At 35.2% G+C, this 22,510-nt stretch overlaps 1 protein-coding gene across 1 annotated transcript; it reads left to right on the top strand.

Moving 5' to 3' along the window:
* The first annotated feature begins 6,875 nt into the window (after window positions 1-6,875).
* On the top strand, window positions 6,876-20,991 carry apobec2a (apolipoprotein B mRNA editing enzyme, catalytic polypeptide-like 2a). The gene is made up of 3 exons (XM_056448263.1): window positions 6,876-7,131; window positions 14,680-15,203; window positions 20,401-20,991. Exons 1-2 carry the CDS (start codon window positions 6,905-6,907, stop codon window positions 15,200-15,202), a joined length of 750 nt encoding a protein of 249 aa, XP_056304238.1. The 5' UTR covers window positions 6,876-6,904; the 3' UTR covers window position 15,203; window positions 20,401-20,991.
* The last annotated feature ends 1,519 nt before the right edge of the window (window positions 20,992-22,510 follow it).

Raw genomic sequence — 22,510 nt, 5'->3', positions numbered from 1 at the left:
TTCAATCAATCATGAGTTTATTTAGCGTTTAAGCACAATTTTGCGACATAATTTTGTTGTTGGGCTGGATTGCATTTGAATTGCATCAGACTAGGTCTGCACGATATATCGAAAAAATATCGTTATCGCGACAATTTATTGCACTTCTCTTTGATATGGATATTGCACATACTATTAAGTTCATCAAGTCCAATTAAGTTCAGTCATTGGTTTATGTAGTGCCACAATTATGTCTGACAGCGAGATGCGTTTTCACCGATGAGTGACTTTATATGTAGTTTCCAGCCTGATTTCATGAGAAAACGTAAGTATTTTACGTTTTGTCAGTTTAGTGGCTTATTCGTACAAATTCGTACGAGTTCAGTTGTACGAAATTGTACGATTTTAAAAAGGAGGCGTGGCACCTAACCCCACCCCTAAACCCAACCGTCATTGGGGGATGAGCAAATCGTACTAAATTGTACGAATTAGATCGTATGAATTCGTACGAATTAGCCACTAAATCAAAACGTTACGAATTGCCGTGGGATTGTGCTGGTAGTTTCACATTGAGATGATTTGCTTTCATATTAGATTGGATTAGGTCTCCATGATATATCGAAATAATATCGTTATCACAATAAAAGTATTTTCGCAGATTTCGCAGATTTCGCTACATTTATACCTTGAGATGCATATTGAACAGACACACACATACTGAACACACACACACCCACACACACATGCTGAACACACACATATTGAACAGACACACACATAGAGTCTCTCATTGGTCAAAATGCATTGGACTAGGTCTGCACGATATATCGGAAAAATATCATTATCGCGATAATAGTATATTTAATATCCATATCGCAGAGAAATGCAATACATTAGGTTCATTAAGTTTAATCAATTAATCATCAGTTTATGTAGCACAACATTTATGCCTGACATCGAGATGCATTTTCACCAATGATAGATTCTATATACAGTTTCACATTGGATTGGTTTGCTTTCATATTAAATTGGACTAGGTCTGCACGATATATCGAAAGAGTATCGTTATCGTGATAATAGTATATTCAGTATGCATATCCCAGAGAAGAACAATAAATTAAGTTCATCATGTCCAATTATGTTCAATCATGAGTTTATGTAGCACCACATTTATTCCTGACATCGAGATGCGTTTCACCAGTGATAGTCTCTGTATATAGTTAAACATTGGATTGGTTTGCGCTCGTATAGCACTGCACTAGGTCTGCACGATACATCAGAAAAATATCATTATCATGATAACTGTATATGCAGCATCTATTTCGTAGAGAATCACAATAAAATAAAGTTCATCAAGTCGAATTATGTTCAATCCTGAGTTTACGTAGCGTCACGTTTATGCCTGACATATAGATGAGTTTTTACCAGTGAGCGACTCTATATTTATTCACTTGAACATTGGATTGGTTTGTGTTCGTATTGCATTTTATTAAGTCTACACAATATATAAAAAAAATACCGTTATCGCAGTAATAGTATATTCAATATGCATATCGCAGAGAATCACAATAAATTAAGTTAATCAAGTCTAATTATGTTTAATCACGAGTTTATGTATGTTTATGTATGACAACGAGATGCATTCGGTCTCCATATATAGTTTTACATTGGATTGTATCGTATTTGTATTGTGTTGTATTTTCGATGTATCGAACAAATATCATTAACGCGATAATAGTGTATTCAATATCCATATGTTTATGTAGCTCCACATTTATGCCTGATATGGAGATGCATTTTTACCTATAAGCAACTCTATTGGGTTGGTTTGCATTTGCAAATGCGATAAATTAAGTTCATTTAATGTGCATTTCATTGCTTTTTTATGCAACTTTGACCAATTTAAGTTCATCAAGTCCAGTTAAGTTCAATCAATCATGAGTTTATGTAGCTCCACATTTATGCCTGACATCGAGATGCATTTTTACTTATAAGCGACTCTTTTGGGTTGGTTTGCATTGGATTAGGTCTGCACCATATATCTGAAAAATATCGTTATCAAGATAATAGTATGTGCAATATCCATATCACAGAGAAGTGCAATACATTAAGTTCATTTTATCACTTGTTTTTCCAAATCTGACCGGATTTGGATCAGATGAGGCCTTCACTAATATGTTTATCTATATAGGTGCTGTTAGCTGAAGCTGGAGCTGAAAATAAACACTAATGACGAGAGACAAGAGAAAAATCACAACAGCAATCGCTATCAGAGTTTATACTGAGGTTCTCAGTCATTTGTGGTGTTTTAACGTCTGAATGTTTGCATCTTGACATCGTTTTTTAAATTGAATTAGTTCAGAAAGATGCACAGTATATAATGCAGGGTTCCACACAATTCCTTCATGTTGACACAACACAGATTGATTAAATTAGCTTCATTGTTTTTGCTAATTGTTTTGAACATAAAACACTTAAGTTGTCCCAAACAAGTTATATGATTAATGTAAAAATAATCTGCCAATGTGATAAGCGAGATAATCTTGCTTTGCGTTTTGAGATCAGATTATTGTGCTTCCCTCATTGGCAGATTATTTTGCTTGTTTTTTTGCTCACTTTATTTTGACTCGTTTGTTGCTTGTCTAGAAAATGCTTCTTGATTTTAAAATTTTTAGATATTTGGACTAGAAAAAGACAAAAAAAATCGAAGTAAGAGAAGCGTTTTGCAGTGTATTCACTAATAATTCAATGACACGTCATCTGTTACTCTTAAAGTAGAAATGGTCAAATCTTCAGTGTAATGTGGTTTTCCAGAGAACGCTTCAACCGCTGAGGCAAATATAAAAGCTCTTTGTTTTTATCAGACTTAAGATGCTGGTCGATTCTTCTGAAGAGATAAGATCATGAGTAAATACAATCACCTGTTTGGTAGAGGAGAGAAAAACAATATAAGATCAGCCGATAAAGCTCACATTTATTAAGGTCAGACTTTAAGGCACATTTTCTTTACTTCACGACATTATTTAGGCAAAGATATTCATCTCCTAAGGTCTTTGATTTGATGATAAAGAGAATAGCGTGGCCTGAATCTGATCATAATTAATTAAAAGTCTAGGTTATTTCACATAAGACCTTCCATTAGCTGCAATCTGAGGCTTCAGTTTTGGTTGTTATCGAAATTATCTTGAATTAAAGCAGTGTAAGTGATTGGGAAGCCCCTGTTGTGTTTATTTGGTTATATATTGACCACATCTAGTAAAGCATGAAGGTCAGCGTGACAGCGAGGAATTCCTGCGGCTTAATTCACAAACACGGAGTTAATAACTACTCCAGACTCCATTAATGTGTTAGTTAATGAAGTTCACAGAGCTGAGCACACCAAAATCCATCAGTGTCAAGCTCCTGCCACCTTGTGGACAGATCCGGCAACTACAGTACTGACTTTTGTGCGCTGTTATGAGTTTTAAAAGGTTTCCTTGGTAGTTTTATCTATTTAAAAAAAGTACCAGGGAGAATCGGTGATGCTGCCATGGGTTTTTAACATTAAGTGTTGTTGGAAGTACCCTAAAATGTCATTTAACAGCTGAATTTGATCATGATGTGCATTACAGGATCACGAGTGTACCAAAAATATATCCTGAGGCATATGTAGGCAATATTTACATAGCACATTTCATACTATTCAAAGTGAACAAGAGTAAAAGAATGAACGGGAATAAAAGAAATGAAATACAGCAAGTATTTAGAACAAGATGACATGTTAAAAGCCTTTGTTTGTTGCTTAAGGAACTTACGATTGCACTAAAAAAGTTTTAAGTAACCCAACATTGGGTAAAATATGAACAAAACTATTTGGGATAAAAAGTGTCATTTCAATTTGGGTTTGTCCATAGTTGACCCAATGTTGGGCTACAGTAACCCAGCATTTTTAGTCTAAAATTGTATAAATTGTATTACTTTTTGTTACTTTGTTTTAGCAAAAGATTTTAATGTGTTTTATTAATTAATTGTCAGTGTTTATATTATGTTTGTATTACTTCATCTTATATTTGAATACTTTATCATATTTTTACATTTAATCAAGTTATACTTCATTCCAATATTGCTTTTATTTATAACTTTATTTATAAATCATTAACTCAGCCAAACATACTTATAGAAAATAAACAATTTAAAACTATTGAAGGTTTACAGTTTTGGCCCCAAAATATTCATTAATGTTTATCTAAATCTTTTATACTTTGCCATTATATCCTTCAAATCATTAAGTTTTACCGCTTTATGACATCACACAGAATCACATTTAGTATTGCTTATTCTCATTCTGTGATATATTTTTAATAAATTTATGCATAACAAATATGTTACCCTGTACAATGGAACTTCACCCATATTGTCAATGCCAAAAAATAGAGAAACCATCACAGACATTATAATGTAATTAAATTATAATCTAACCATTAAATTCTATAATATATATTTATAAATGTACCCATTAAAACCCTTAATTTCCACAAGGATTAAGCAGTTTTATCATGCCACAAGTAGAAGACAAAAAAATGACCATTAGAGACCTCAAGGACCAATAAAGATTCTATTATGTAGTTTGTATTAGCCAAATTATAGCCTACATTATATATTTTTGTCACAACCTTATATTTAAAACATTAAAGTATACAATTTATTTACTTTTATTCGCTTCTATAAGTATAAACTCAATTAGTACGCTGAATTTGAACACTTTATGAAGTGAGGTAAAACTCGCGGTTAAAATCTGTAATCATAGCGACACATAGCGATAGTTAACAGTAATATAATTGTTTCTAAACAACTTTACAGTAGACTTTAAACCATTAAAGCGAAGTTGGTCATCTGTCGTCGTCAAACCAAATACTACACGGAGCATTTCTGGATTTGCTGCAAACAATAGCGCTGTTTATTGTCGTTTATCATCGCCTCAAGACAGCGTTAAAGCCGATGATTGACGGCAGTTTATCCTGCCAGTGCGCATGCGCCTCACGCCTGTAAATGACGCCACTGACAGTGTTCAGCAATAATATAATCAAACAACTAAACTCCTCTCTTCTATGTGTTCTTGTTTTTTTATATTTGTAATTATATTTAATTCTATATAAATATATGTTATTTTTCTGTTATGATGTGGACGTCATAATTGCACGATTTTTGTTATGGTTTTTAATGTTAAATATTCAGCATATACAATAGTGATTTACAAAAGCTACCTCAGGAATCTATGTAACGCTCTTAAATCTTCCAAATTTATGTTGGTTAGGTAGCGAATCATAAATGCAAGACTAAGTTTTAGTGGGCTGTGATCTTGTGTATTGTTTATTGTTTCAGGAATGTAATATTTTTAAGTGGATATCAGTATTTTCATGTATATTTTTTTATTTCTTAGCAGTTAATGCATCCAGAAACTTCAGAAACATCTTATATCAGCTCTAGTTGGCATTTCCCAGTTGTTTAGTTTAACTTGGTGTACTGAAAATAGCTCAAACAAACAAACAGACCAAAACAATGCAATTAATAAAATTAACGACTAAAAAATCAACTACATTTTAATTCACTCTCTAAAAAAAGCTGGGCTGTTGTAACCCAACATTGGGTCAATTATGGACAAACTCAGTGTCAGATTATTTTTAAATTAAATTTAAATGACACTTTTTAACCCAACTGTTGGTTAGGGTAGTAGGGTTTTGTTCGCGTTTTATCCAACATTGGGTTACTTACAACAACCCAGCATTTTTAGAGTGCAATATTACCTTTCTTGAGCAACAAACAAACAACATATGAACAATAAAAATGTTTCCTGATATGTTTTTTTATATTTATATTATATATTTTTTTAATTATTCACTTCCCATCAAAGTTTGGGACACTTTTTACATATTACAATTATACACTCTAAAAACATGCTGGGTTGTTGTAACCTAACAATGGGTCAAACGTGGACAAAACACAACATTAGTTACATTTTTTCATTCATTTTGATTCAGCTTAGTCCCTTTATTCATCAGGGGTCACCACAGCGGAATGAACCGCCAACTATTCCAGCATATTATGTATAGCGAAGGTGTTTGGACTGTGGGGGTAACCGGAGCACCTGGAGGAAACCCACACCAACACGAGGAGAACATGCAAACTCCACACAGAAACGCCAACTGACCCAGCCGGGACCTTCTTGCTGTGAGGCCACTGAGCACTGAGAACACTGAGCCTCCATGTCACTCTTACTTACAACAACCCAGCATTTTTAGTGTAATAATAGGTTTCTTGAGCAACAAACAAACAACATTTGAGCAATAAAATGTTTCCTGATATGTTTTTTACATTTATATGATATATTTTCTATTTATTTATGTTATATTTGATAAATTATTGACTTATGCTTCTTATCAAAGTTTGGGTCACTTTTTACATATTACAATTATTGACTCTAAAAACATGCTGGGTTGCTGTAACCTAACACTGGGTCAAATATGAACAAACACAACTTTAGTTACATTTATTATTTAAATTAAAATGACACTTATTGGGTTTGAGTTGGGTTTGTCCACATTTGACCCAACATTGGGTTACAACAATCCAACTCATTTTTTTTTTTACAGTGAACTGCATTAATAAATCATCTGTGCTCACACTAATATTAGTTTGGGAATGACGTTAAACCGATAAACCAGTGATGTTTTTATTGCATAAGCTGCGACAAACATATTTCAATCTTAAAAAGAGAAGCTCGCGAAACCTTTGACTGTGTAAGATTTCGTTTATCTACCATCTCGAAGGCCAGGAGGTCTTTTAATAGAACTGACCGACAGCTGCACACACACATACACACACACACTCTCTAGTGCTGTTATAAATACTGAGGTGTGTGTGTGTGTGTGTGTGTTTAGTTTCAGAGATGGCCGATAGAAAGGGCAGCAGCGGCGTCAGCTCTCGTCTGACCGTCAGGAGGAAAGAAAAAGCAGAAAACGATGCCAAGAAAGAGGAGAAAAGCCCAACAGAAGCGGAGAAACCCGAAGTGAACGGGAAAGAGGCGCCGATGGAGAACGGAGAGGCCGGAGCCGCTGCTGCGGACGGAGAAAAACCAGAACCCATAGAGCTGCCGCCGTTCGAGATCATCACTGGGTGAGTCTACAGTTTCCATTCAAAGGGGTGAATTAGATTCATGTGCAAAACTGTAATATTGCATGAAACATTTGTGAATAAAGCAGCGTTTACATTCAGTCAAAGAGAATAACCTCCTCAGCTCCTGCTAAACATGCTCAGATGCTAAACATGCACAGATATCACTGAGAGGAGTGGAGTGTGCTGCACTGGTGGGATTCTCCACTGTGGTGTTTGTTCTCCTCTAATAAATGAGCTGCGCCTCAGAAGACCAAACGTAATGAACGCGATGGCTTCTGGAGGAGTGAGACGGGAGCGCAGACAGATGATCAAGACAGTTCTGGAGGGAATAATGATACTGAAGCACTGTGATGACGGACTGACGGAGGACTGAGGCCTTTTACAATCAGCACAACAACATTTTACATCTGACACAATGGAGAGCTGGAAACATGGAGAGCTGCAGACCAACATTAATGACACAAAGACCATTAGGGACGGTCATCATATTTGATTTAATATTCTGAGGGCAAATTAATTTGTACTGAATAATGAAGTGCACAGATACATTGTTTATAATCCTAATATAACAATAAGAAGAGTTAATTTAGATTTCATTGTGACGCTCAGGTTTCTCCATGCGGCTGTAGTAAGAGCGCTCAGGGCTGGTGTGTGTTTCTCTATGTGTGTATTGGGGAATGTGCGTTGGTTCAGGTGGAATGGAGCAGATAAACTCAGCCCAGCCCCCAGCAGAATGGCTGTGTCTGACAGGCTGTGATGTGTCTCGCTGTCTGCCGCCGCTCTCCAGAACACACACTTAAAAATAACCTGACAACATACATCTGCTGCTTCGGCAAACACACAAACCAACACGCCAACCTCATTGATCTCCAAGAGAACCAAAGTAGTCTCACAGAAGATTCTCTGGACATAAAGAAACACTGATCTGAAGTCCTCGACATTACGCCAGCAGCTACCGAAGTCTTCTTAGATGTCGTTTATACTTGTTTTAAAACCCAAGCGTTTTGGTTATTTACAGTTATGTCTGGCATAAACTAAACAAAAAAAGTTCCCCATAAAAAAAGATTCTCCTGTAGGAACCTCTTGATGAGAGAAACATGCATATTAATTAATCCATTGCAAAATATTTGCAATACAATACACTACCTGACTAAAGTCTTGTGGTGGATCTCAGTTGTAAGAGCAGCAGATAATAACTCGTCTTCTAGTTGATGATGTGTAAAAGTGTCAGAAGGTGGATTTCTCTGCTGAATCATCTGTTGATCTGCATTAATCATCACCAATACTGCAGAAGACCTACTGGAACCATCATGGAGCCGAGATTCTGACAGAAATCAGTCAAGTTAGGTAAAGGAGAAATCATGGTTTGGGGTTACATTCAGTATGTGGGCGTGCAAGAGATCTGCAGAGTGGATGATCAACATCAACAGCCTGAGGTATCAAGACATTTGTGCTGCCCATTACATTACAAACCACAGGAGAGGGACAATTCTCCAGCAGGATAGCGCTTCTTCTCATACTTCAGCCTCCACATCAAAGCTCCTGAAAGCAGAGAAGGTCAAGGTGCTCCAGGATTGGCCAGCCCAGTCACCAGACATGAACATTATTGAGCACGTCTGGGGTAAGATGAAGGAGGAGGCGTTGAAGATGAACACAAAGACTCTTGATGAACTCTGGGAGTCCTGCAAGAAGGCTTTCTTCACCATTCCAGATGACTTTATTAATCAGTGATTTGAGTCATGTCAGAGATGTATGGATGCAGTCCTCCAAGCTCATGATGGAGTCAGACACAATATTCATTCTGTTTCCACTGCAGCATGAGCACATATTCTATACTGGACATTATTGAAGGTTCAGTGAGCAGACTTTAGTCTAAGCAGAGTCAGACCTTACTGTCCTAATCAAATCAGTCAACATCAAGACATGATCAGATTATATTGAGCTCAAATAAGCCTCATCTAGAGGCCTTTACCTTTCATATAAGACACTTCTGATACCAAAATCATCAACTAGAAGTCCAGTTAGTATTTGCTGTTCCTAAATCTTAGATAAGCGTCAAGACTTTTGTCAGGTAGTGTACAAAATGAAATCTTGGAGTAGTGAAGATGATTTAGTTGTCTTCTCCCTGCTTAACAAGAGAAAACGAAAGAGGAAATATTGGGTCCATCCCATCCTTATGTTGCGGAGAAAGGAAGGAGATCCAGCTTCTTATCTTATTATCATGACACATTCAACATTTACTTCAGGATGTCCATGGCTCAGTTTCAGACTTTGCTAGTGTTACTGGAAGTACATATTTAAAAGAAGACCGACAGTTTCTGTCAACTAATTGATCCTGAACAGAAACTGGGAATTTGTCTGAAGTACGGAGACAAGGACAGCACACACACACACACACACCAAAGATTTTTTTTAAAGTTAGTTTTTCTGATGCCGTTTTGGAGTTTGCATTTCGTTTGTACAGTGGTCCTGACTTGTCAAAACACCTCTCAAAATGTCTTTTCAAATGTGAAAAGCTGAAAAAATCGAACCCAATAATTTCGTTTTATGACAGACGTTAGTTTGGAGGCAGTGTGGCAGTAGGATTGACACAAAGGGAAGGCCAATTTATTTTTTTAACGTGTGAAAGTGACAGACGAATATTTCAGATTCAGTGTGCAATAATCTTAGCAGTCATAACATGCACCTTTCGTAAACAGATAATTTTAGTGAAAAGCGATACACACATAAACTTGAATTGAAACTTGAACTGAATCACATCAGCACTAATCATCACTTCTATACAGGAACAAGTTAACTAACAAAGTGACAGCACCATCTACTGGCCTGGCATGTGTAATACAGCGTATTTGGCAGATTTCGCGGATATGTGTAATGCTGGATTTACACCAGATGTGAAGAACCACGTCACTCCTTGCTAGTTTACTTATCAGTTGAAAATGGCCAATTATTCGAACATAGACACGACTGAGGCAAATTCTGGCTGTTCATTTCACGTAATTCATTCTGTACGGAGATTATTCTTCTTGATTACTTTGAGGCGAATCGTCTCAGCACAGAATGAGTTACGCAGAACAAATGAAACACCTGACTTCTGGTTATGGCGCGGTGTTGAGTAGATGCTTAACGGAGATCTGCAACAAATACTGATTTAAATCTACTTCTTTAACTCAATAAACTTAGACTGATTCAGATTTAAACACGGAAACATCTTAACATTACAAAATACCACCAAAAGCAATGAGAGCGAGACTGAAACAAGGCAAATCAACTGTACCTGGAGAGGCCAAGGCAGATGCTAAATCCAGCGAAGCTAATGGCAAAGAGGGAGCGTCAGGTGCTAATGTTGGCCAATAATCTGCGAATCTCAAGGCTGTCTACTCAATGAAATCCGACTTTGCTGTGCCACTTGGTTTACTCTAGGCGATTGACGTAGTGCACAACGTGGGTAACAGAAACTGAGGATCGAATCGGCACACAAGAAGATAACGTCTCTGAGCTGCAAACGCAAAATTGCAATCTGCCATAGAGCTGCTCTCATTAAAGGTTGATGATCTGGAAAATTGTAGCCGTCGGTCAAGTGTATGACTGGTGGGACTTTCAGAAACAATCGAGGGAAAGGATGTGTGCAACTTTTTAGAAAATTTACTTCCAAAAATCCTTAGCCTGGAAAACTTTCTCGGTCCCTTTGTAATTGAGATCTCATCGAATTGGGAAACCCCCCGAATATCACTCTGACTTACCACCGAGAGCTGTGATAATGAAATTCCTCAATTACGCTGATGGTCCATACACTGGAAGTGGCCCGAGTAAAAGGCACTGTGTATTGGACTGTGTATGTTGGACAAATTACACACCCAAAATGTCATGATTTCTTGTGTAAACATGAAACTTTTATTTAGGAAGCCAAATTTTATTGGTAGCACTTTATTTTAAGTACAATTCACACTATTAACAAACCATTAGCAATGCATTAACTAAGACTTCTAGCTCAATAAACTACTAATTAGCTATTTATTAATAATTAATAGGGTAGTAGTTAGGTTTAGGTACTGGCTAGGATTAGGGATGTAGAATAAAATCATACTTTATAAGTGCTTATAAACATTAATATCTTAATAATAGGCTGGCAATACGACAGCAGTAAATGGTGTGAATTGTTACCGAAACTAAAGTGCTACCAATTCAATTATGTAAAGCACTTTGAGTTAGCATTGTGCATGAATTGTGTTATATAAATAAACTAGCCTGCCTACATTGTGTAAACGTGGCCTGGGAAACTGGCTTTAATTGACCTTTCGGTTTGGGCATTTCCATTTCCGACTGGCATTTATGATCCCAAATGTGTGTTTGATGAGCCAGTGCTGATGAGCTGAGTTTTACAGACACATTAAAGCTGTGAAATTGTTGTGGATCATCGAGTAGCAGGTGTCTGTTACGCCTGCATCAGGTTCATCTGGCAGCGAACGCAGACAATGCCTCCTGAACTGTTCTGTATATGGGTCAGACGCCAAGAATAAAGATCTGCCCCCACTGAGGGTATTTATAACCCTAACAGCCCTTCCATCTGTCAGCCTGTGAAGGAGCTGTTAAAAACAACCACAGAAACCCCCTTCAGACCACTGCTGAGAATACTTTTATGCCTCTTTTATATTGTAGAATGGCTGATGGTCACTCTCAGGTGTTTGGATATTGTCAGATAAAGGCACAGCTGAAGTAGTTCCGGCAGGTTTAGAGCAGCTCCATATCACTCCGCTGAATGATTAGAGTTATTCCCCAGCTACAACAGTCAGAAATCACATCAGAACACAACAGAAGAAGGAGGATGAGGAGATGTGGAGGACAATAGTGCTACACACAGGAGAATAAACTCTTAAACACAACATCTCAGCTGTGGATTCAGCAGTGGAGACTTAGTAATTAATAAATATCCCTTACTTAAACAAGACTCCTGTAATTGAATATAATTGAGACACATTTCCACACGTTTGAATATGATGTCATTTTAACTTAACATAGATGATCAAAGAGCAAATTCAGAGTTTTGAACCAGTGATATCAAATCACTTTCATTTCAATATCCTTCAGAATCTTAACCCTAATCCCTACTCTACCACAGTGTTAACATCAAAACTTAAAGCCGTCATTGAAACTCTTTTAAATATCCATACTAATTTAACTTTAAGGGCTCATTCCCACTGGACACATCTTTAAACACGAGATGCAGCACTCAGGAACAAAACCACCATTTTACCGTCAAATAAAATGGTTGTCATGCCAACTTGCTACTGTAAACGGAAGCTTGTCCACTTCCGAGTTCTTCTGATTGGTCCACTGCTTTGGAACTGACATTAATGAGTGGGGCTGTGTGTAAAACCACACAGGCTCTTTCTGAAAGCGTAGCCCTATATACATTTCTGGAGATCGCGAATTATGTAGTGTTACAACCGGCTCAAAATTGTAACATTAGAGAGACAATGCGGACCAGGTAAAGAGAAATGATTATTAACTAAGAACATCATTAACAAAAGTATTTAAAGCAATCAAAGTCAGTATGAATGGAAGTCAGTACTGAAAAGGGTGTTCATGGTAGTGAACTGAGCTCATGATCCAAAACAAAGTAAAAAAAATCAAAAACGCCAGGCAGGGAGGTCCGGCTAACCGAGCTCTCCTCTCATGTCAAATGCTGGATTCTTTATAGGCACCACATAATGGGTCTCAAGTGAAATGACCCACCCACCAATCAGCAATCATGCAGGCTTTGCAGATCACAAAACACAACTACAGCAAACAGGTCCCACACGGCACCTAACATGCAGCCAGAGGTGCCTATAGCTGCATTTCGTCTTTAAATCGACCGCTACGAGGCAGTATTTTGCGCTAGCAGCTGACCGCTTGCCTTCACATGGACAGCTTTTCAGCTGTTACCAGTTTGTCCGGTAGCTTGACATGTACATCCACCCTGATCTCACGAGAAAACGTAAGTATTTTACGTTTTGTCAGTTTAGTGGCTAATTCAGTTGTACGAAATTGTACGATTTTAAAAAGGAGGCGTGGCACCTAACCCCACCCCTAAACCCAACCGTCATTGGGGGATGAGCAAATCGTACGAAAATGTACGAATTAGATCGTACGAATTCATACGAATTAGCCACTAAATCAAAAAGTTACGAATTGCCGTGAGATTGGTACGTCAGCAGACTTGAGATGCAGAGTGAAGTTGACCACAACAATGGGGTTCGAGTTCGATGAAGAACAGTTCTAGAAAGCAAGTAAAACAAAAACAAAAGATAAAATAAACAAGTAAATAACAGGGTGAGAATGTGGTAAAATCTGAAAATGTGGTAAAAATCAGGGGCTTTCCTTTTTCTGGATTGCTTTTTTGTTTGCTTTGTCTGTTTGCTTTATTTATAGAGCACATTTAAAAACAACAGATGTTGACCAAAGTGCTTTACAAAACCACCAGCAAACAAAATCTACACTTATATATATATATATATATATATATATATATATATATATATATATATATATATATATATATATATATATATATATATATAAATAAGCAAAATATACAAAACTGATTAAAATGAATGAATTGCAATCAAAAAGCGAGAGACAGATGGTGATTTTTTTTAAATGAGACTTAACAGCACCAAGGGATGAACATGACCTGATATGTAAAGGCAGACCATTCCACAGACGGGGGGCTGTGACAGAAAAAGCCCCGTCACCTCTTGATTTCAACCGTGTTTTGGGAACAACTAGCTGAAACTTGTTTTCTGACCTGATTGCCCTCAATGAAGTATGCAGTGACGAAGCGCACTGATGTAAGTAGGTGCCAGACCATTCAAACCTTTAAAAACAAGTAGCAATAACTTGTAATAAATCCTAAATTGGACTGGGAGCCAGTGTATTCTATTTTAAAACACTGCGGTTGGGTTTAGGGAAGGGGGTAGGAGGGGGTGTCAGTCAGTCAGTCAATCAGTCAGTCAGTCAGTCAGTCAGTGGACAGCGGCCTCTGGTGGATTTATGTGAGAACAGCAGGCGTGAATGGCACTCGTGAGAGAAATTTAAGATCTGAAAAAGCACACACAGCGCCCTCTGGTGGGTTTGTAAAAACAAAAACTGCAAAAAAACCTAGCTCCTGGGACGTATTTTGCTCTCTCCAGAGATGTATATGGGGTACGTAATCAGAAAGAGCCTGGGTTGGTGTCAAAGTTAACTAGTTTAACTTTAAACATGCTGTAAAAGACATTTACATAGAAATACAAGGAAAAAACTAGCATTGGAACAGGAAAATTAGTTTTTTAAAGGGCCTCAAACTGGTCATTTTGTCTTTTACTTGAAAAACTCCTATTATTACCTTTATTGCCAACATTATTCATCACAATTCCACACAAGGAACAAACATTCACAACCCAAGTTGTTGATCTTTTATAAGGCACCCATTGAAATCATCATCAGAAATACCTTGGAGTGTTTTAAACACTTTAGCAAAATGAGTAAAATACCTCATTAATCCTCTACCTTGTGTGTCCACAGGGATCGCATGGACCCATTTTTCTTCAAGTTCCAGTTCAAGAATGTGGAGTACTCGTCCGGCCGGAATAAAACCTTCCTGTGTTACCTGGTGGACCACGGCGGCGACGGCCTGATGAGGGGCTACATTGAGGATGAGCACGCTAGCGGACACGCAGAGGAAGCCTTTTTCCAGCAGATCCTGACCAACTACGACCCGGCCTGCAAATACACCATCACCTGGTACATGTCCTCCAGTCCCTGCGCCACCTGCGCAACCAAGCTGGCGGAGATCCTGCGCTCCAGGAAGAACATCCGGCTGGCCGTCTTCTCGGCGCGGCTGTTCGAGTGGGAGGAGCCTGAGATCCAGGCAGGGCTGAAGCTACTAGCGTCCGTCGGCTGCAAACTGCGCATGATGAAGCCGCTGGATTTCACCTACACCTGGGACACGTTTGTGGAGAGCGACGAGCAGCAGTTCACACCCTGGGAGGACTGTCAGGAGAACTACGAGTACTACCAGGACAAACTGGCCGACATCCTGCAGTGATGTAAGAGATCGAGCACATTTGCAGAGCTGGGTGGATTACTTGTGAAGTTACTGATTACAAATTATATGATGAAAGATACTTTTAGATTACCTTTATAGTAGAGTCATTTGACTACTTTTGGATTACATTTAGATTACCTTTATGGTAGAATAATTTGACTATTTATGGATTACATTTAGATTAATGTTATAGTAGCATATATTGACTGCTGTTGGATTGCATTTAAATTACCTTTATGGTAGAATAATTTGACTATTTATGGATTACATTTAGATTAATGTTATAGTAGCATATATTGACTGCTGTTGGATTGCATTTAAATTACCTTTATGGTAGAATAATTTGACTATTTATGGATTACATTTAGATTAATGTTATAGTAGCATAATTTGACTGCTGTTGGATTGCATTTAAATTACCTTTATGGTAGAATAATTTGACTATTTATGGATTACATTTAGATTAATGTTATAGTAGCATATATTGACTGCTGTTGGATTGCATTTAAATTACCTTTATGGTACACTGTAAAAAAAACTCTGGTTTTACACAAATGGGTTGTGTTGGAATAACATGAAGGAATTAAGTTAATGTATTAGTTTTTAGAAATTTAAATACATTGAACATGAAACATTTAAGCTGAATGAGTGAATAAGTAGTTTAAACAAACAGCAAATGTCATATTTTAAATGTAGAGTAATTTGACTACTTATGGATTACATTTAGATTACTTTATGGTAGAATAATTTGACTACTGTTAGATTACATTTATATTACCTTTATGGTAGCTTAATTTGACTACTTATGGATTACATTTCGATAACTTTTACAATAGCATAATTTAACTACTGTTAGATTACATTTAGACTAATTTATGGTAGAATAATTTGACTACTGTTGGAATACATTTAGATTACTTTATGGTAGAATAATTTGACTACTGTTAGATTACATTTAGACTAATTTATGGTAGAATAATTTGACTACTGTTAGATTACATTTAGATTACTTTATGGTAGAATAATTTGACTACTGTTAGATTACATTTAGACTAATTTATGGTAGAATAATTTGACTACTGTTGGATTACATTTAGACTAATTTATGGTAGAATAATTTGACTACTGTTAGATTACATTTAGATTACTTTATGGTAGAATAATTTGACTACTGTTGGAATACATTTAGATTACTTTATGGTAGAATAATTTGACTACTGTTAGATTACATTTAGATTACTTTATGGTAGAATAATTTGACTACTGTTGGAATACATTTAGATTACTTTATGGTAGAATAATTTGACTACTGTTAGATTACATTTAGATTACTTTATGGTAGAATAATTTGACTACTGTTAGATTGCATTTAGATTACTTTATGGTAGAATAATTTGACTACTGTTAGATTACATTTATATTACCTTTATGGTAGCTTAATTTGACTACTTATGGATTACATTTCGATAACTTTTACAATAGCATAATTTAACTACTGTTGGATTACATTTAGACTACTTTATGGTAGAATAATTTGACTACTGTTGGAATACATTTAGATTACTTTATGGTAGAATAATTTGACTACTGTTAGATTACATTTAGATTACTTTATGGTAGAATAATTTGACTACTGTTAGATTACATTTAGATTACTTTATGGTAGAATAATTTGACTACTGTTGGAATACATTTAGATTACTTTATGGTAGAATAATTTGACTACTTATGGATTACATTTCGATTACTTTTACAATAGCATAATTTAACTACTGTTGGATTACATTTAGACTACTTTATGGTAGAATAATTTGACTACTGTTGGAATACATTTAGATTACTTTATGGTAGAATAATTTGACTACTGTTAGATTACATTTAGATTACTTTATGGTAGAATAATTTGACTACTGTTAGATTACATTTAGATTACTTTATGGTAGAATAATTGACTACTGTTGGAATACATTTAGATTACTTTATGGTAGAATAATTTGACTACTTATGGATTACATTTCGATTACTTTTACAATAGCATAATTTAACTACTGTTGGATTACATTTAGACTACTTTATGGTAGAATAATTTGACTACTGTTGGAATACATTTAGATTACTTTATGGTAGAATAATTTGACTACTGTTAGATTACATTTAGATTACTTTATGGTAGAATAATTTGACTACTGTTAGATTACATTTAGATTACTTTATGGTAGAATAATTTGACTACTGTTGGAATACATTTAGATTACTTTATGGTAGAATAATTTGACTACTTATGGATTACATTTCGATTACTTTTACAATAGCATAATTTAACTACTGTTAGATTACATTTAGATTACTTTATGGTAGAATAATTTGACTACTGTTAGATTACATTTAGATTACTTTATGGTAGAATAATTTGACTACTGTTAGATTACATTTAGATTACTTTATGGTAGAATAATTTGACTACTGTTAGATTACATTTAGATTACTTTATGGTAGCGTAATTTGACTACTTTTGGATAACATTTGGGCCCAATCCCAATTCTACTTTTGTACCCCTACCCTTTCCCCTTGGCCCTTAAAACCGAGTGTGAAGGGGAAGGGCTTCAAAATTTACCCCTAAGAATTGGGACAGCACCAGCACACGTCATCATATGCCATCGCGATCTCTTGCTTCATATGAGATCAGACAATCACAACTGCTGTAGTTATTCCAGTTGCTTTATTTTTTAGTATTTATCTTCAGGAGATCACTGAAGGCATATATTATATCATCATAACGATCTAATGTGGCAATAAGATCGTAATACTGTGCATTTAACAAAGTGGCCATATTCATCAATGTAAACACACGAAAACAACATTAACATTATAGCAGACACTGTAGAAAGCTCATTCACAGACACTAGACATTACTGACAGGGTATTCCAGTGTCAGAATTTTGTGGTACAGCTATACAGTATTTATGATTATGGATTATAAATTGCGAAATTTAGCGGTTTTTATTTAAGCGTTTTTAAAAAAAAGCATGACAGTAAAACACATACGCAGTTATGAATATATTAGAACATATGTTTGTTGTAAAAATTCGTAATAATGACAAAAATGACTAATTTGTGGATCTCCTTACTTCCGGGTGTAATTATCTGCCATTGTGGCTGGTGTATTCTGGGAGATTTTCTTACCCCTTGGTTTAGAGTGTGGTCCTGAAAAATCTATGTTTGAAGGGGTATTCACCCCATCCCCATAGCCCTACGCCTTCAAGCTAAAGAGAATTGGGACACCCCTACTCCTTCTCGGGAACGCGCAAAACGAGGGGTAGGGGTAAGGGCTAAGGGGTAGAATTGGGATTGGGCCTTAGATTACTTTATGGTAGCATCATTTGACTACTTTTGGATTACATTTAGATTACCTTTATGGTACAGGAATTTGACTACTGTTAGATTACATTTATATTACCTTTATTGTAAAGTAATCTGACTATTTGGATTACATTTAGATTACTTTTATTGCAACAAAATTTGACTACTTTTGGGTTACATTTAGATTACCTTTATGGTCAAGTAATTTGACTACTGTTGGATTACATTTAGATTACTTTTATTGCAACAGAATTTGACTACTTTTGGGTTACATTTAGATTACCTTTATGGTCAAGTAATTTGACTACTGTTGGATTACATTTAAATTCCCTTTATGCAAGCGTAATTTGACTACTGTTGGATTACATTTAGATTACTTTTATTGTAACACAATTTGACTACTTTTAGATTACATTTAGATTACTTTTATTGTAACACAGTTTGACTACTTGTGGATTACATTTAGATTACTTTTATTAAACACAATTTGACTACTATTAGGATTACATTTATATTACTTTTATTGTAACACAGTTTGACTACTTTTAGATTACATTTAGATTACTTTTATTAAACACAATTTGACTACTATTAGGACTACATTTAGATTACTTTTATTGTAACACAATTTGACTACTTTTGGATTACATTTAGATTACTTGTATTGTAACACAATTTGACTACTTTTGGATTACATTTAGATTACTTTTATTGTAACACTGTTTGACTACTTTTAGATTACTTTTATTAAACACAATTTGACTACTATTAGGATAACATTTAGATTACATTTATTGTAACACAGTTTGACTACTTTTAGATTACATTTAGATTACTTTTATTGTAACACTGTTTGACTACTTTTAGATTACTTTTATTAAACACAATTTGACTACTATTAGGATAACATTTAGATTACATTTATTGTAACACAGTTTGACTACTTTTAGATTACATTTAGATTACTTTTATTAAACACAATTTGACTACTTTTGGATTACATTTAGATTACTTTTATTGTAACAGTTTGACTACTTGGATTACATTTGGATTATTTTTATTAAACACAATTTGACTACTATTAGGTTTACATTTAGATTACTTTTATTGTAACACAGTTTGACTACTTGTGGATTACATTTAGATTACCTTAATGGTAGCGTAATCTGACTTTGTTTGGATTACATTTAAATTACTTTTGTAGCCTTATTTGGTGTCACATATATTGAAGGAGGAAAATGTTGTACTATTGTGACAATTGCAAAGAAAAAATATGAGCAACTAGAGCCGATCTTTTATAATGTTTACTGAAAATTTTGTACATTTAGAAAACAGCAACATTACAAAATGTTTTACACCATTTTCCATCAATTAAAGCTGAATCTATGATTCAAGAGGCGGAAATAGACAAAAATAGTTATAATAGGACTCTTTAAGTTCATATTTAAGACAAAATGTTCTTAAATACCCATTCAAACATTGTTATTTACAAATTACTTGATTTAATTTGTGTTATTCAAAATCTTGCTGCTGGCATTCCCGTAAGAGCTACTGTTTGAAGGTTGCTATGTTCACAAAAGCAAAATATAGATACAGCTTAAATAGTAAGTGTAGTATACGCTATTCTGAACACTCATAATATCAAGTACTAAAATAATCTAAGATGTTAATAGAGTTCAGTCCGCCGTGTGGAGCTCAGATATCCTAGCGTCTAGCATTAGCGCTCATTTGATGATTCAGGTCTCTTCTTACTTTAGCTTCTGGGTCAACATGTTCTTCACTGAAATATATGTTGGACTGTTCAAACTTTATTCACTTTATTTCTCCCTTTTTTGCAGGATAATGAAGCTAGTCGACGCACACACTTGGAAGAGCGTGAGAGAAAACTGATTCAATTAAATACTTTTATGATTAAGAGAGTTTATACTTTTGAATTAATTGTTAGGTTCATGTTTGAATTAATCACATCTTTGTTTACGTTTTGTTTATGTTTACTTGTCTGTGATGGACACGTTTCATATTTCATACCGATTTATCCACTGTATTGTTTATTTTGCAACACAGAGGTTTTTCTTTGACTTGTTTTTTGACTATAAGAACAGCAAAGTACATTACATCGAAAACAACTGCGCTGGAAATGTTCATGTTTTTAAAATTTATTTACTGTTTTCATTTATTTCATTTGTTTTCAGTATCAAGACAGATATAACATCGAAAAGCTCGCTTATTACACAAAAATAAGGTGGATTTCAAATCATTTCAGTTTTATTTATGATTTTTATACTCATGCTAGTCATCGCACTCTTTCATACTGTGAATTAATCAAGTAATTTTGATATAATAGCTACAAACTTAACTGAAAACACTGTTACTGCTGCTGCATATCAATGACAATTGTGGAAGCAATAAATCATCAACAACCTTCACTATTTTGGAACATGAATAATGTGTAATTTTTGGCCTGTGGTGTTTTGTGCTTTACAAACACACAAATGATCACTACCACATTTAACCTGGTATGTACAGCGATGTGTCATAAAAGCATCTTTAATCACGTACACAATAGTTCAACATCTGTTTTAGCAGTCCATATAAATCAAATTAATTCATAATTATATTTTAGTCTTATTGATGATAACGACCATCAGTGAATTAGCATTCAACAGATGGAGTGGTGAAAATTCAACATTGAGTTATTATCAAGTTTGCACCCTAACATTATGTTTTTATTTTAACAATAGAAAGATTCATGAATGCAGACGCAGTGATTAAGTGATTAACAATATCATTAAGTAATTAACTGAGTGTTATTGAGGATTGATGATGAACACCTGGTATATAATTGATATAATATATAATCATATAAAATAATACATAATTTTATGATGTTCTTGTTGTTTATCTTGCAACTTCACTGCCATTATCTAAAAAAATTGCATTAAATTAATCAACCTGAAATAAAGTCTAACAAGCTAGTAATAAGTGAAGTTGCTGGTGATGTTTTTGCTGAGAGTAATTTAATAATCCTCTGCTGAGATTTTGAGAGATTAAAGCTGCGGTCACACTGGACTTTTCTCCCCATAGACTTCCATTCATGCGCACACGAATGCGTCAGACCGGAAACGCAAGTTCGTGCGTCAAGTTGGAAAGTTCAAGCTTGGTGAACTCTGACCAGCGACATCGCATCACTTGACTGCTTGCGACCAATCGAAGATCAAAACATGACCTCTTTGGACAGGAATCTAAAATATGAACCAATCACTCGCTTTTTAAATGTCTAATCATCTTGTTTAATCCCGCCCCTTTTCGCAGAGCCGTACGACAGAATTTCACAAGCTCAAACTCTAATGTGACCGCAGCTTCACTGTGTTTTATTGCAGTTGATTTAATCTCTGGCTGTGATTGATATGCAAACAAGATATTAATAAATATTTTTCATCATCATTTGGAGATTTTGCTTAATGGAATGTTATTTTAACTATGTTTAGTTTCACCTTGTGTACAATTCTGATTAATTTAATGCAATTTTCTATTAAAGACAGTGAAGTTGCAAGATAAATGAGAAGAAAATCATTAAATTATGTATTTATGTATTAATTGAATCCAAACTGAAGTCAGTTGTAGTGTTCCTTCAGTGATTCTGCAGCTGACAGCAGGTGTTAAATTAATGATATCGTTAACTTAATCACTGCGTCTGTGTTCATTAATCTTTCATTAATCGCTGTAAACCGTTATTTGAGGGTGCAAACCTGATGAAAACTCAATGTTGATTTTTCAACTATCCAATTTGTGATTCAATGATAATTCAATGACGTTCAGCTATCTGGGAAATAATACAAAATTACCATGGTAGCTTATTTGAACAGTGCACAATGATAAACCCACCTAAATATACTTCAATAATTTAGAGTAAACACTAGTGTTTTTGAGCCATACTATAGTGTATTA

The sequence above is a fragment of the Danio aesculapii genome, chromosome 22, assembly GCF_903798145.1.
Source record: "Danio aesculapii chromosome 22, fDanAes4.1, whole genome shotgun sequence".
Taxonomy (NCBI): Eukaryota; Metazoa; Chordata; class Actinopteri; order Cypriniformes; family Danionidae; genus Danio; species Danio aesculapii.
Note: the sequence above shows the minus strand (reverse complement) of the source record. Positions and strands in the feature narration are given on the sequence as shown.

Excerpts from the sequence above, each read along its gene's own strand:
- apobec2a (XM_056448263.1), top strand. The coding sequence starts at position 6,905 with ATGGCCGATAGAAAGGGCAGCAGCGGCGTCAGCTCTCGTCTGACCGTC. Across the intron at positions 7,132-14,679 it reads CCGTTCGAGATCATCACTGG|GGATCGCATGGACCCATTTT; the intron begins GTGAGTCTACAG and ends GTGTGTCCACAG.